General features: G+C 40.1%; 1 protein-coding gene across 6 annotated transcripts in view; it reads right to left on the bottom strand.

Moving 5' to 3' along the window:
- Positions 1 to 15,483, bottom strand: part of mov10l1 (Mov10 like RNA helicase 1) — a 92,029-nt gene that overhangs the window by 60,181 nt on the left and 16,365 nt on the right. For all 6 annotated transcript variants that reach the window (XM_070897393.1, XM_070897391.1, XM_070897392.1 and 3 more), the window contains exons 4-7: positions 11,446 to 11,614; positions 9,782 to 9,894; positions 8,118 to 8,308; positions 1,598 to 1,741 (exon numbers count right to left, since the gene is read on the bottom strand). In XM_070897393.1, coding sequence (XP_070753494.1) covers positions 1,598 to 1,741; positions 8,118 to 8,308; positions 9,782 to 9,894; positions 11,446 to 11,614 — 617 coding nt within the window. The remainder of the gene's footprint in view (positions 1 to 1,597; positions 1,742 to 8,117; positions 8,309 to 9,781; positions 9,895 to 11,445; positions 11,615 to 15,483) is intronic.

The raw sequence follows: 15,483 nt of genomic DNA on the forward strand, positions 1-15,483 counted from the left end.
TTTAATCCCCTCGTCTAAATCATTAATGTACAATGTAAACAGCTGGGGCCCCAGCACAGAACCTTGCAGTACCCCACTAGTCACTGCCTGCCATTCTGAAAAGTACCATTTACTCCTACTCTTTGCTTCCTGTCTGACAACCAGTTCTCAATCCACGTCAGCACACTACCCCCAATCCCATGTGCTTTAACTTTGCACATTAATCTCCTGTGTGGGACCTTGTCGAAAGCCTTCTGAAAGTCCAAATATACCACATCAACTGGTTCTCCTTTGTCCACTTTACTGGAAACATCCTCAAAAAATTCCAGAAGATTTGTCAAGCATGATTTCCCTTTCACAAATCCATGCTGACTTGGACCTATCATGTCACCATTTTCCAAATGCGCTGCTATGACATCCTTAATAATTGATTCTATCATTTTACCCACTACTGAGGTCAGGCTGACCGGTCTATAATTCCGTTTTCTCTCTCCCTCCTTTTTTAAAAAGTGGGGTTACATTGGCTACCCTCCACTCGATAGGAACTGATCCAGAGTCAATGGAATGTTGGAAAATGACTGTCAATGCATCCGCTATTTCCAAGGCCACCTCCTTAAGTACTCTGGGATGCAGTCCATCAGGCCCTGGGGATTTATCGGCCTTCAATCCCATCAATTTCCCCAACACAATTTCCCGACTAATAAAAATTTCCCTCAGTTCCTCCTCCTTACTAGACCCTCTGACCCCTTTTATATCCGGAAGGTTGTTTGTGTCCTCCTTAGTGAATACTGAACCAAAGTACTTGTTCAATTGGTCTGCCATTTCTTTGTTCCCCGTTATGACTTACCCTGATTTTGACTGCAGGGGACCTATGTTTGTCTTTACTAACCTTTTTCTCTTTACATACCTATAGAAACTTTTGCAATCCGCCTTAATGTTCCCTGCAAGCTTCTTCTCGTACTCCATTTTCCCTGCCCTAATCAAACCCTTTGTCCTCCTCTGCTGAGTTCTAAATTTCTCCCAGTCCCCAGGTTCGCTGCTATTTCTGGCCAATTTGTATGCCACTTCCTTGGCTTTAATACTATCCCTGATTTCCCTAGATAGCCACGGTTGAGCCACCTTCCCTTTTTTATTTTTATGCCAGACAGGAATGTACAATTGTTGTAATTCATCCATGCGGTCTCTAAATGTCTGCCATTGCCCATCCAGTCAACCCCTTAAGTATCATTCGCCAATTCACACCTCATACCTTCAAAGTTACCCTTCTTTAAGTTCTGGACCATGGTCTCTGAATTAACTGTTTCATTCTCCATCCTAATGCAGAATTCCACCATATTATGGTCACTCTTCCCCAAGGGGCCTCGCACAATGAGATTCACTTCACTTTTGACTCTAAAGGCCCCCAGTGCCAACAAGGTAATATCTAAACTTACTTAAATCTTTAAGAAAATGAGTATGAACATGACTAAATGAAACAGTTAATTTATTTTAGTCAAACAGAATACTGTCAATACATTGAATCTGTATGTAATTCAACTGCATTCATATAAACTGTAATACAGAGACTCATTTATGGCTCTCCTATAGATACTGAATATTGGACTTCATATAAACTTACTCAATCCAGACCAGCAAGTCTTTCTTCTCTCCTTGCTTGATGGTACCAAAGTCAATCTTCCTTGTAACTTCCAATCCTTCTTTGTTAGAGAACTCCAAGTCAATTTGCTCAAGCTCTTTGTTTGTGATTGAAGGAACTGATAAACTGAAAAACAGCCAAATTGCAAAAAGTTGTATTACAGGAAATTGTAATTTTTTTCATTGTGTTTTTACACCATCTTCATTACACTGAACTGGGTAGCCTTCATCTGAAATGCAGCTCAATTCTAACAGGAGGCAAAAGTTGCCTAATTTATTTTTGATGAATCAATACAAAGGAAACAATCGATTTACTATTGGCCATTACAAACACACAATTTTCTGTTTCCACTCCAGATGTAATGCATTCATTTCAGGTTCATTCGACATTTAGTTCACACTATTTCTGTTTGAACAAGATATATTGTGTTCATTTTTGTATGCTCCTGCAATGTCCCTCCTGAGAGGGGCCATCTTTTTTCAGGGCAGAATGAGCAAGCTCAAGAGACTAGGGAGGGGGGTGAATTTCAATTGGTTAGCACACTGCTAGCGCCCCAGAGCTGCGCTGTCAGCACCTGCCGCGAACTTCAGAGGTTTAGCAGTGGCACTGACAGGTTGCGTTGCGCTCGCTAGCACTGCCCATCCAGTGATGTCACCGAGTGCGCAACGAACCTGTACCGCCGTGGTCGCGAACTTGACTGCTGTCGCCTGCCATAGCGCCTGGTGTTACTGCCAATAGGGAAAGCAGGCGTCATGGAGAAGCTGCTGGGGCGATATGTCCGAGGAGGAGCAGATGGACAGTTAAATTTAATTTTTTTCCCATTAATGCATCTCTCTTAGATGTTGGACACTGGTGTTTAGCTGCCTTGGCATTTCTTTAACTTTTCGGGTGTCCAGCTGACCTCCCCTTTAGGCGCTAGCGCCAAAACTTCAGCAGTGCTCCCACGATAGTGCCGCAGGAATCAGGGTTAGCGCCCCAAGAGGGATAATGGAACGCCCCTCTTGGGCTCAAAAAGTGAATATCCCGGTTGGAGGCGGTAAACATCGCCTGATGCTAAAGTTAGTGACCAGGCAATGTCACCGTCTCCATGCGGGCAGCACCAAATTTCGGCCCAGTTCTCTATTTATTTAAATAGGGGAAGACGGGGTATTTCTTCTTAATTTGTATGAGGGCAGTAAGATGGATAGCCCTGCAAGATATTTTGATCATCTCCATGGCCAGAATTAAGTTTAGATCAATTCTCAGACACTCAAGTGATCAATAAGTGTATCTTGGAGCCTTGTAAAGATGTGAAACTTAAGACTTGTCGAGCTTGAATTTTGAAAAATGAGTTTCAGGTTGAGAGTCATGGGAGAAGGGTCGTATGGATGCAAGGAAGATCAGTGTCCAAGATGGGTAAAATCTAGGAGCAGATCTCCCATTCAAGGAGAAGGATACTTGGGAATATTAGGTATTATTTAAAGTAGTGTCAACACCTCATTGTGTTGTGCCAGTTAACTTTATTTAATGCACATTAAATCATCTTCTAGTGCCTGGTCTGATCCACTTCCATTTTTTCCCCTGCTGCTGTTTTGTGATCTTCTCTGCCACCACCACTGCTGCTGCTGACATACTCTCCAAATCCGAATTGTCCTGTTTTATACTTCCTAAAACTTCCAGGGCTCAGAAAATGACGTTTTCCAATCCCAAGATGGTTGAACTGCTTAGCCAAATCTTTCTTATGCACAAGTATGCTAATGGACCTTGCTTTACACACTTTTGAGTTAGAGGCTTTACAACAACAGGAATGTTATATCATGCAACACACAAAAGCAATATTATACTTTGGAAAATGAGGAGGAGGATTGGGGCATGGGCCAGGTGAGGGCAGTATTTGGTTGGGTAGGGAGGAGTGAAAGGGAGAAAAGGAAAGCACATGGTTGCGAGTGCCCATTTCTGCTCCTCTCTCATGTTGTGCTGGTAGAATTTTATAATGTATATATAAAAAAAAAAATATATATATATATATATAAAAATAAATAAAAGTTGAGAGTTTGTGGAGCCCAGATTAGTTTGGTTAATAAATTTGACAGTGGAGATTTTAAAAATAAACAGATGATGATGTTTGGGAAGGTTACGGTATTGTTAAAGCATGCTTCTTTCGTATGGTAGCAGCAAAGCAAATCAAAGGTCAGTATCTAAGTTTTCATGATCATTTGTTATGTCAGCCATCTCACAGAGGCATCTATCCTGTTACACCCTTTAATAGTGGCCTCTATTTACATAATCTTGGATCATTATTGGCATTCTACTGCAATGTCATGCACTTCTCCCTAAATTATTGGAGAGATAGCAAATACAGTCCAAGAACATTACTAAATGCATCCCGGACACTGAACCTGCACTACAGAACACTGCTGACATTACAAACCAAAAGTACCATATTATTTTGGCCATTAATTTAGTCTTGGTAATTGGAACAGTATTTAGTTAAATGAAAACCAAGGTCAAAAACAATTTACCGTCTTGCTAGATTATAAATTGAACTGATATTAGAATGGGAATGGCATCCAAAATTATTTTAAAAGTATTGAGCATATCAATACTTTTAAAAAAAAACAGTATTTATAGGCCAGTCACCACACATTTAAAAAAAATCCATTCACAGGCATCTTCCACCCTTCACTTGGAGTTCAAGACTGGAATATCGGGTCCTTCATTGAAACATCTGCGAACTCATTCCTTTTGGTGTGGAAGCAAGTCATCCTCGTTCGAGGGACTGTCTATGACGATGATGACGACTGTTCAGTTACCATAGGTGATACAATGTAGGTTAAAAACAATGTAAATTTATGAAGATATAAAAAGAAACACCCTCCTCAAAAGAGAAAAGGCTGAGAAAATGGAAACAAGGAAGAAAAAAAATCCACATTTCCAACAGTGCAGACAAGAAGGGGAAGGATACTTGGTATTATTTTAAAAAAAGTGTTCATTTCTCATTGTGTTATGCCAGTTTACTTTATTTAATGCACATTAAATATTCTTCTACTGCCTGGTTTGGTTCATCTCCACCTGCTACTCTTTTGGAGTTTCCTCCTCCAACGATGCTGCTGCTGAACAGAATGCAAAAGCTTAGCAAAAATAAGTTTTTAAAAAAAATAGAATTTTTGAACACGCAGAACTAAAGTGGCTGCTCTGTAGAATTCGGCAAATGGGTCTGTATTCCATTGAAGTGTTTAGTTCAACCCAAGCCTCTCGACTGGAAATACTCGTCAGTGAAGGCTTTTCCCAAAATGAAGTAGGGAAATGAATTAATTGTACATGTTCTGTAGACACTTTCCATAAAAGTGTGTTACATAGAAACAGAGATTGTTGCACAGGAGGCCATATGACCAAGATAGGATTAGGCTTGATTGCACTTTACCCTGTAGACAAATAACCTGCCAAGTCAAGGCTCATGCATAATACCCACCTTAGCAAGGTACTGGAGAATGAGCAGAAGGAGGAAAAATTGGAGAGATAAAACAAGATGGGGCAGAGAAGAATGGCAAGAATAATTCTATAGTTCTGTCTCATTATGAGGAGAGATATTGAACTAAATTGGTTTTAATTAGGGTGAAAAAGAAACCCTTGGGAGAGGGAAAGGAAAGAAAGGAGGTAGGAGGCATGATTTGCTGAAATGCTTTGAATTGCAATGGAAAAGATGTTCCACTAATCGAGAGACTTTCCTGGGTCTTCAATTTTCTTTCAACATGCTTCCCTACATGAAAGAGACAATTAGAGCTCCATGGGAATAATTTTATGTGTACATCATCATAGATTATGTGTTTTTAACAACTTAATGAGAGGAGCTGCAACGACTGCAGATATTTGCTTTTTTAAACAATCAACCCAGTTTGCATATAGTGCAAGTTTAGTGTACTGAACAGTATCCGGCTAATGTTTCTACTTCTATATATTAAATGTGAGCATTCGTTTCAGTTTGTATGCAGTGGTCTCGTGAAGTAGTATTTTCCACCTTCTAATACATCCACATATTCTCAAGTAAGTGGGTTGTTGTTATTTGGAGTTAATTTTAGACCTGACCTACAGTAACCCACACCTGGCAGAAATAAAGACAAAAATTCTTAGTGGTCTGCTTATGGAAATAATCAAAACATAAACATGAAAAAATGGTGTAGAGGAAAAAGCCCGAACTGTAACATAATGGCCCCAAGTTTCCACACGCGGCAAAACAGGCGCCCCTCCGAGCAGGGCGCCCGTTCTTCGCGCCGAAAACGGCGCCTGAAAAAAAAAACACGCTATTCTCGAGCGCTTTGCAGCTCGATGTCTGTTTGGCGCGGCGCCTACCACTCGCGCGATTTTGTAGGTAGGAGGGGGCAGGTACCATTTAAATGAGTTTTTTTCGTGCTGGCAACCCTGCTCGTGCGCATCTGAAGTAAACATTGGCACTCGGCCATTTTAAAAAGTGCTGCAGAAAAAGTGAAAATTTGTTTATTGAACCCTTGCAAAGGCTTGTATTTTAATTTTCTTCATATTTCTGTGAGAGAGGGTGAGGGAGTGCATTCTGTAATTAAAGATAGACTGTGATAAACTTGTTTGAGACTATTCAAATTCTTTGTAGCTGTTCAATTTTTAACATTTTTTAATAAAACCACATTGCCCTTCCATGATCAGCACTGAGGCTTCTTGCAGCTTTCTCCCTCTGCCGTCCGTCGGGAACGGCTGCCTCAACTTCTGAGGCTTCCTGCAGCCTTCTCCCTGCCTCCCCCCACCCCGCCGTCGGTCGGGCCCGTCGGGAACGGCTGCCTCAACTTCTGAAGCTTCCTGCAGCCTTCTCACTGCCTCCCCCCGCCCCTGCCGTCGGGAAACCGCTGCCTGAAAGCACTTTCACACAGGTAGGAACATGGTTTATTTAATCTTTTCTTTGCTTATAAATTTTTATTCAGGTTGGATTTATTTGTATAATATTTGTATAAGTATAACTAAGGATTTATTGTAGAATGTAATGACTTCCCTTCCCCTTTCCTTTCCTCCCCCACCTCGTTCCGGACACCTAATTTGTAACCTACGCCTGATTTTTTAATGTGTAGAAAAGGTTTTTTCAAGCCTCCAAAAATCTTCACTTGCTCCATTCTAAGTTAGTTTGGAGTACGTTTTCACTGTGGAAACTTTCAAATCAGGCGTCAGTGGCCGGACACGCCCCCTTTTGAAAAAAAAATTCTGTTCAAAAGTGAAACTGTTCTACCTGACTAAAACTGCAGAAAACTTAAATGTGGAGAATTGCGATTTCTAAAATAGTCCGTTCTCCACCAGTTGCTCCTAAAAATCAGGAGCAAATCATGTGGAAACTTGGGGCCATAATATCTTCAGCGTCTCTGCATTCTATGCTACATCGCTGCTGATTTTCTACAGTAGGTTATTCCACAATCATGAGGGTTTAAATTACTATCTCTACTTTTGCCCAATTTGTGGTGTCAGGTACATATTCTGATTATAGACTGAACACATGGATACTGGTAGAAACTTGAGCACCTTTTCAAATTAATTCTGGAATACCTTACACTACTATTATGTGGAAATTCACACATGAAATATTAACATTGGCCATGAATTACAGTGCCATGTATACTCACACAGCAATGAATGACTTGAAATGTAAACACTCTTGAAGGGAAAAATAGAATTACATAATTTTACAAAGCATGTGGGTAGCCAATCAGGCCAGCATGCCTCTGCCAGCTCTCTGCAGCACCTATCCACTTATTCCCATTCTCCTGCCCTTCTTCCATTTCCTTTAATTATTTGTTTTCAATTATTTATCCACTGCCCCTTTAAAAGTAATTATAGATTCTGCTTCCAACGCTGTTAGTGTTAGGGCATTCCATGTTCTAGTAACCCTTTAATGGAAAAATCTCCTAATCTCTCCCTTTGTTCTTTTGGTGATAAGTATATCAATAAAGTAATACGTCCCAGTTTTGAGGAGATGGGTATTTTTTTTTGTACTGTAGTACAGGTGCAACGGCCCAAATTCGGAGCTGCGAAAACCGGAATTGTCTGAAAACCGGCACGTCGTTGGCCCCGAGGATTCTGGATTTCAGACTATTGATTTTCTTGTCTGAAATCCGGAAAAATTGGCACGGACTCAGTCCCGAGGATTCCGGACGTTGTATCTGTACTTAGACTAAAAGTTTTGGGTGTAAAATAGAGAGCTATAAATCGGCAATACTATACACTTGGAAATACTATACACTAGAAGCCTCTGTAAAAGAAAAATATCTCATAGGGAGAGAACTGTTCCCGTCTCAAAATATTTAAGCAAATTAGGGAAGCAATGATAAATGAAGCAGTGCCTGAACAAACATTCCCTTTAAAAGGGTTACCGATTAACAAAAATTAATGGACAAATAGTATACCCGAGAGGGCCGTATACCAATTGGTTTTGGAAATTTTTTTAACCAATTAAGTGAAACAGGCACATGGCAGGTATTCAGTGTAATTGCAATGCTGGATTATACCACACCTCTCTTTCTCTGCAGGTGCGATGCATAAAGCTCTCCACTGGTATAAAGACTGATTACTCTCAATAATCACAAGGTTGACCAAATCATCCTTCTTGGGTACATAAAGGTTTGGTATTCGGAGAGATTCAAGAGTGAAGAATATGATGTCATCCACTATACCACTTCGATGGAGTATTCTGGTTATTGGTACCTTCACACAAGAAACACAGCAATAAATTTCAACATTTTATAATCAATTCAGGCAAGCTATATAAATAGAAATTTGATTATTCTGCCCAACTATGCTATACTGGAGGTTAAGAGTTACAAGAGAAAATTTTACATCAACACAAATATGGACATCCAGGTTGTGCAGAATGGAAGTGCATTCATTATTGCTCAGTAATTTCCCTTACAAAACAGAGCCAGCAGCAGCAACGACCTCATTTCTTCACCATTTCCTGCACTCAAAAATAAATTCAGGACTTCATTCAGTGAAGCCGTTATCGCCTGTCCTCAATCTGTCCTCTGCCACTTTTATTTTCTTTATTTCCTTTTACTTTCCCTTTTTTTCTTCTTTTATTTCTGTTTTAACCTTTCCCTTCTGTTTTTTTAAACAGCAAAGCTTCCCTCACACCATTATTTTCTACTATGTAGGAAAGTGAGCTGGCCACAAAGAAACCACAGAGATATCAGGAAGGTTCAGGCCATGGAAAAGGCATTGAGAGGGCTATGGTCTTGCTGGAGATACTGGGAACTATTGTTCTGGGCATCTGGGTTGGGAGCTAGATGAACATACTTGAACTAAATGACTCCTGTGCATGCTTGGGGAGTGGAGGGGTGATGACTATATAGCAACTCCTGGGAGTTTCTCTGCTACAGAGTAAAATTCCAGCAGATGGACTCCGCACATTCATAGAATTATGCAGCACAGAAGTAGGCCATTTAGCCCATCATACCTGTGCTGGCTCTTTGAGCTATCCAATTAGTCTCACTCCCCTGCTCTTTCCCCATAGCCCTGCAAATTTCTCCTTTTCAAGTATATATCCAGTTCCCTTTTGAAAGTTACTACTGAATCTGTGTCTACCACCCTTTCAGGTAGTGCATTCCAGATCATAGCAACTCGCTGCGTTAAAAAAATTCTCATCTCGTCTCTCATTCTGGGAGGTTAGGGGGTGGGTGGGGGCGGCAGAAGAGATGGCCAGGCAGCGGCTCCAGGGGTTCTCGTGTTATTCAAAGTTGTAGTAGTTCTGGGGATGCCAGGCAAATCAGATAGACATTTTGCTTGTTATTTTTTTTTTTGCCAGGGAGAAGCTGTTCAGAGGCCTGGTTGGATACACTGTGCTACTTGTTAATAGGGAAAGCTCGTTAATAGGGAGAGGGGAAGGGTTAAAAGAGGGATGTTATTGGAGTGAAGGTTGTAGGTCAGTTTATGATTTAAAAAAAACGTAAATCAAAGTATATGGAGTGTGCACTGGGCATGTGGAAATGGTCTTACTTAAACCCAATGGGTACTTACATATGCAAAAATATCTTACTGAATGCTCTAATAGTAAGGAAAGCAACTCAATGGCATGAAATATAAATGACCCCTTGCTCCACAGTATCAAAATAATTTTTTTTTTCAAATTACAAAATTCAGCAGTTTCCTAAAAACGTCTTTGCATCTTTAATGAGCACTTACTTTATCTACTCTTTTATATCTAAGCGGTTTCATACAGTAGGCTTGGCTTTTCCAAGTTGTTTGTTCAATGAAATATTGTGCCTGTACCCAATCACCTTTATAGGGTTGAAAACCTGTAAAATAAATAATAAGCAATTTTGGCACACATACACCTAAACATATGACAGAGATCAAGATCACAAGAGCTCAAGAGAGAGATCAAGATTGCAAGAGCTAGAGAGCGAGCCAACCCAAATAGATGTAAGCAAGGCCCCCAATGACTAAAAAACAAGAGCTCAGAGTAAGCCTTCATGTTTTAATTATGGATGATTTTCATCTGTAGACTGGTAGTTTTTTCAAACTGCACAAAATTATTCACTTAGCACCCTCACCATCATCAAAAAGACTGTACATCACCCTGGGCAATCACATCCACAGCCTAGAGGTGAGAGAACATCGTGTTGACTAACTACTGTGCCACCCTATGCCTGGAGTGTCACATTTGTTAAACCTTGAATTAGAAGTCTGTCAAGAGGAGGGGTGGAGCATAGAGAGGAACATATTTGGTAGACCTGCCTGAGTGAACCTGATAGCAGAGAAGGGATGAAACCTGGGTTTCTCTGGTCTCTGTGGTCAGGAGGTCTATTTTTCCACTAAGTCATTGTAGAAGCCATCCATTAGGATTTACTAATAGCTAGAACAGTGATTTTTTTTCCCCCTGTAGATAAAGTTAAATTTTGTTTTTATTTTAAACTTTTTCTTTGTGGTCTGTCCCTACAGAAATGGAAGAAGAAAAGAAAACCAAAGCTGACAAGAGAGCAAAAATAGATGTTAGTTAAGACTTGCAGTTGATTTTGTTTTTGCCTTCAGTCTCAGCAGCAGGTCCGAAGAAAATTGCTCAGATGCCCCTGACAAATTTGGTGGTGAAAAAAGTCAATGCTATTGTTACAGAAACGAAGGAGAAGCTATGTAATGTAGAGTGGAACTGCTTCTGGCGATACAAAAAAAAAATTGATAAAGACGCACAGTATTTGTGATGGGAGAGGGCATATATTCGTGGAAAGGAAAAATTAAAGTGCTCTTCCCAGAAATAGGGAGGGAAAATAAGCTCCAGAAAGTGATTCCTGTCGGAGGGGAGATAATCTTTTGGGTAACATGGAGGGTGAATGCCAACATGGACCAGTTGGGCCAAAAAGCCCATTTCTGTGTTGTAACTTCTATTTCTAGCATATGTGAATTACTGCTATCCGTTTACTACTGATGTTCCCCACCCAACTTGCGAGAGTTAGATTTTTCAATTGGAGACAGTCCACACAGATATTCTTGCCAGCAGGGATCACTGCATGCAATCAAGAAAAGCCAGTCTGGATGATTTTCTCACTTCCTACCCGAAGAGCATGGAGAAGGATTGCAGTGTGCCTAGTGAAATCAGACAAAGTTTATTGGGTAAATACAATCGGGGAACTATATACTTTAATAAAAATATTTTTTCACAACAGTAATGAACTACTTACTGACAAAAATGATCATAGTTAATTTATAAAGTTTGGACATGCCCTACATTCAATACATGTATCTTTTTACACAAGAAGATGAGCAGTGGACCCTCAATTGGTACAGCTGACACTCTAGGAATTTGGTCAGCTAATTATATGTGACTTAAAAAAAAACTGCTGTACTTTTACCTTCACAAACATCTGCCATGGAGAAATAAGTAGTTTCATTAATGTAACCACCATCCTTGGTGCAAGAAGTTATAATGCCTATCAGGTTGAGAGTCTCATTTTGTGCTGGAGGGTTTAAGTCGGTACCACGAGTACCATCATTATCCCATTGACTAGTTACAGGTTCCACCTGTAATAAAAAATACAACAGGTGTAAAAGAATTCCATTCTTCTGGATATTTGTACAATTTGCGTGTTCATTTTTTTTTTTAAATGAGCAACAGAAATTAAAGTAAAACTTTCAAGAATTGTCGGTTTTTGCACATTGGCAATTTAAATCCATGTCAGTAATAGTAACACATCAAATACAACTTGCACAAGAGAGCTACAAAGCATGTGCTCATATGTAATTATACAGCACTTAGAAAAAATTCAGCTAATTAGCTGTATCCCAAATTAGTTGTATGAAGTTAGACATTTACCAAATTACCTTAGTAAATGCTTTCCAAATAGTTTTAAACCAAACAATACGACATTTTCAGTTCGAACTGAAGCAAATTATAGACAATTTACGAGACTAAAGAAACCAGAAAAAAAATATTGGGGAAAAGAGGGGCAAATTAATTGGAATTAACCCGAGGGTCGGTGTCCCGAAATTCGCCACCGTAAGGATCGATTCTGCTCCATTTTTTGGAGCTAAAAGGTTTTTTTTGGAGCTAAATAAACTTAGGACCATTTTGCTAGTTTTGTCAGTGGTGTAACGCCGTTCTTAAAAAAAAATAAGTGCCGATTTTTTTGAGAATAATTTTTGTGACGTCACTCGGAGTCAAACCAACGATAATGCAATTTTTTGCGCGTTTCCCCAGTACGGGTATTTTTAAGGACAGTGCTAAATACCACTTTTAAAAAGCTTGCCTTACCTGGAGTCAGATGGAAATTGGCAATAATGGGGCCATCTTGGAAAACGGAGCTGAAAGTTAAAGCTTTGGGAGGGAACAAAACCTGTACTTTATATAGGAATGATAAATACTCTCTATTCTGTGTCTTCAGCTGGTTCATTTGCCATGCCAACAGAGGCAGCGTTACAATATAAACCCCAGGAAACCTATAGTGATGATTCCATCCTTTGTTGAACAAGAATGGGAAAGAATGATTCTCCATTGCAGAACCATAGCCAGGGTTGAAACTTCCGATTTCTCTGTCCTGTGCCCGTATTTGGGCGGGATCAGATTTCTAGCTCTAGGAACCAGGGCGACGTCCCGACCCGGGTGCCATCCGAGATTCTACTGCTCACACCGAGCCAGTTCTAATAGGCAGCTTCGGTTTTAAAATTACTTTTAATTCAAAATTCGGAGATGGGTGAAATCAGCCACTCTTTCCAAAATCGTTCCTGTTGCCTAGGAAGTTTGTGTGTAGCTAAACTTTATGGTGGTATGTTTTTGTAACACGGTGGCCAAAATCTCTGCTGAGTTGCAATTGTGCCTCGCGTTACCCTGGAAACCCAAATGCTTTGAGTGTTGGGCATGCGCAGAATGGGTGTTATTTTTAAGGCGAAAAAATTTAGCTCCATCCTTAAAAATGGAGGTATTTATGCGCTACGCCAAAATTAAAAATAATTTTGGTGAAACTGAGGCCTTATTTCCGCCTAAAAAAACGTCCGTTAATTGGAAATAACGCCAAAAAACAGAGCTATTTTACAATGCGGATAGTCTGGCCCCTGATCTTGTATTTTCTGGGACCAGATGTTGAATCCTGCCCAGAATGATGGAAAGACTCCAGCAGCTGTAAGAATTTTACCACAAGTTCAAATAAAAAAGACCCTTCACCCATTTGATCTCATTCTTACAGAATATCAACCCTACCATCGTCCCATAATATTAGTCCACCTGAACAGGAAGACAAAGTTCCATTGAATCTCTCACTTGAAAGGATAGGAATTAGTTAGAATGCATCAACCTCATTCCTTATGGGCAAGCATCTTCTGCACTAAACTGAATTTAACAGGACATAAACTAGCAATTTCAAAGTAGCTGGGCAGTAGTTGCAGAAAATGAAAAAAAAACATCACTGGTGTAGTGGAGAGTTTCTTCCATAATTGGGGCTAAAGGATATTGCTAAAACAGGCTTTACTTCTACATTTGAACCATACAATAACAAATCTGACCTAACAGTGTGATGATACCCAATGCCTAAAAGCTTGCAGTCTATTCCCCAGCACTGTAATTTCTCATCTTGATGACTCACCAAAAGCGATGAGAAAAAGTTTGCTAATGGAGGCTAGCATGCTAATTTTATATTCTATTTGAATGCAAGGAGTGTGCATCTGAAGCAATTACAAACTAATTCCAAGTTGGCTTTTGAAAAACAGTCTTTATAATCAAGAATCTATGAGTAGGCATTTTTGAGCAGGCATTTTTAAGCAACCATAAGTATTTTTTGACTAAATTGGCTGTCATCATGGATAACAGGAATATCTGTAATCAACTTATTAGGATATGACATTTCATATTTCGCTCGGCATGTGAATTAAAACAGCGAGATCCATAGAATCTCAGAAACTCTAGCATGGTAGAAAAATACTTGGCCCACTGTGCCTATGCCAGTGCTAGCTTTACATTGGAGCTATGTACCTTAATCCCATTTCCATATTATTTCCTTTCTCTCTACCCTTCAACATTTTTTCCAAGTCTTCATCCAGCTCCCTCTTGTATAGTGTAACAGTTTCAATAGATGTGTGTGGTAATGCAATCCATATTCTAATAACTCCTACTGTGGAAAAAAATCCTTCAAACCTCCCCCTTTCAGAATACTAAAGCTAAAAGGTACATCCTTGTTGGTGATTCACCAATGAAGATAATCTTTCACTATTTATCCTCTCAAAACCATTCAAAATGTTCTATTAGATCCCACCTTAGTGTTAACCATCTCTGCTCCGAGCATTTGTCCCCAAATTTTTCACCTGGTATTGTCTGCATTGCATCTTTTTCATGGCACCAGTATCTTTCTACAACAGAGAGCCTTAAACTGCAGAAAGCAATCCAACTTTGCCCCACCATCTTGTATGCAGGCTGGAAATTAACAGTAGTGCCTGCATGGTATCAGAGTACACAAGGGAACCTTTAGCAGCAGCAACAATGACAACTACCTGCATTCATATAAGCAACTGGAAGTAATTGAGAGAGATAATCTGGGTGTTAGAAGTGCTCTTGAATTTTTCAATTAAGTAATCCACTAAAAACCGTCCCAACTATTCATGCCTTATATTGGACAAAAATGCTCGACAATCAGTATCTAAGTACCACTTGTACATTGGTTACCAATTTTTGTGGTGTGGAAAACTCATTCCATGAGAGCAGTGTACAACAACCACAACAATTTGCACTTATAGAGCTCCTTTAACATGGAAAAAATTCTGAAAAGCTCATCATAGGTGTAATCAAGGATACATAATTGGGGGATGCCCAAGGTGATGTGCAGTAGCGGGAAGAGAAGCCAGTGCCAAAGATGCTCCAGCTATACTTGCTTAGATAAGAGTGGAATCAAGCGAGGGCCATCCCACTGAACTGCACCAGAGTAGAGGCATTGGAGGAAGACTGTGTGATCGACCATGTTCATAAGAACATAAGAAAAAGGAGCACGAGTAGGCCATATGGCCCCTCGAGCCTGCTCCGCCATTTAATACGATCATGGCTGATCCGATCATGGATTCAGGTCCACTTCCCTGCCGGCTCTCCATAACCCCTTATTACCTTATCGTTTAAGAAACTGGTTGTAGAGAAGTTAAAGAGAACAAACAGTGATAACGCACCATGAGAATATGGTTTGTGACTTTGGTTAGGGCTGTTTCGATGCTGTGGAGGGCCAGAAACCTGATTAGAGAGATTTAAATAAGGAACTGCAGGACACATGGGCACAAATTTGGGAGATAACATGTTCAAGGACTTTAAAGATGGAATGGTAGTTTGTAAGGAGAGGTGTTGAGGGCGGGGTCTTTTGAGGACAGGGATGACGACAGTGGCCTTGAAAGCACATCATGGTAACTTCACTTCAGCATAAAAA

Source organism: Pristiophorus japonicus, chromosome 13 (genome assembly GCF_044704955.1).
Source record: "Pristiophorus japonicus isolate sPriJap1 chromosome 13, sPriJap1.hap1, whole genome shotgun sequence".
Taxonomy (NCBI): domain Eukaryota; kingdom Metazoa; phylum Chordata; class Chondrichthyes; family Pristiophoridae; genus Pristiophorus; species Pristiophorus japonicus.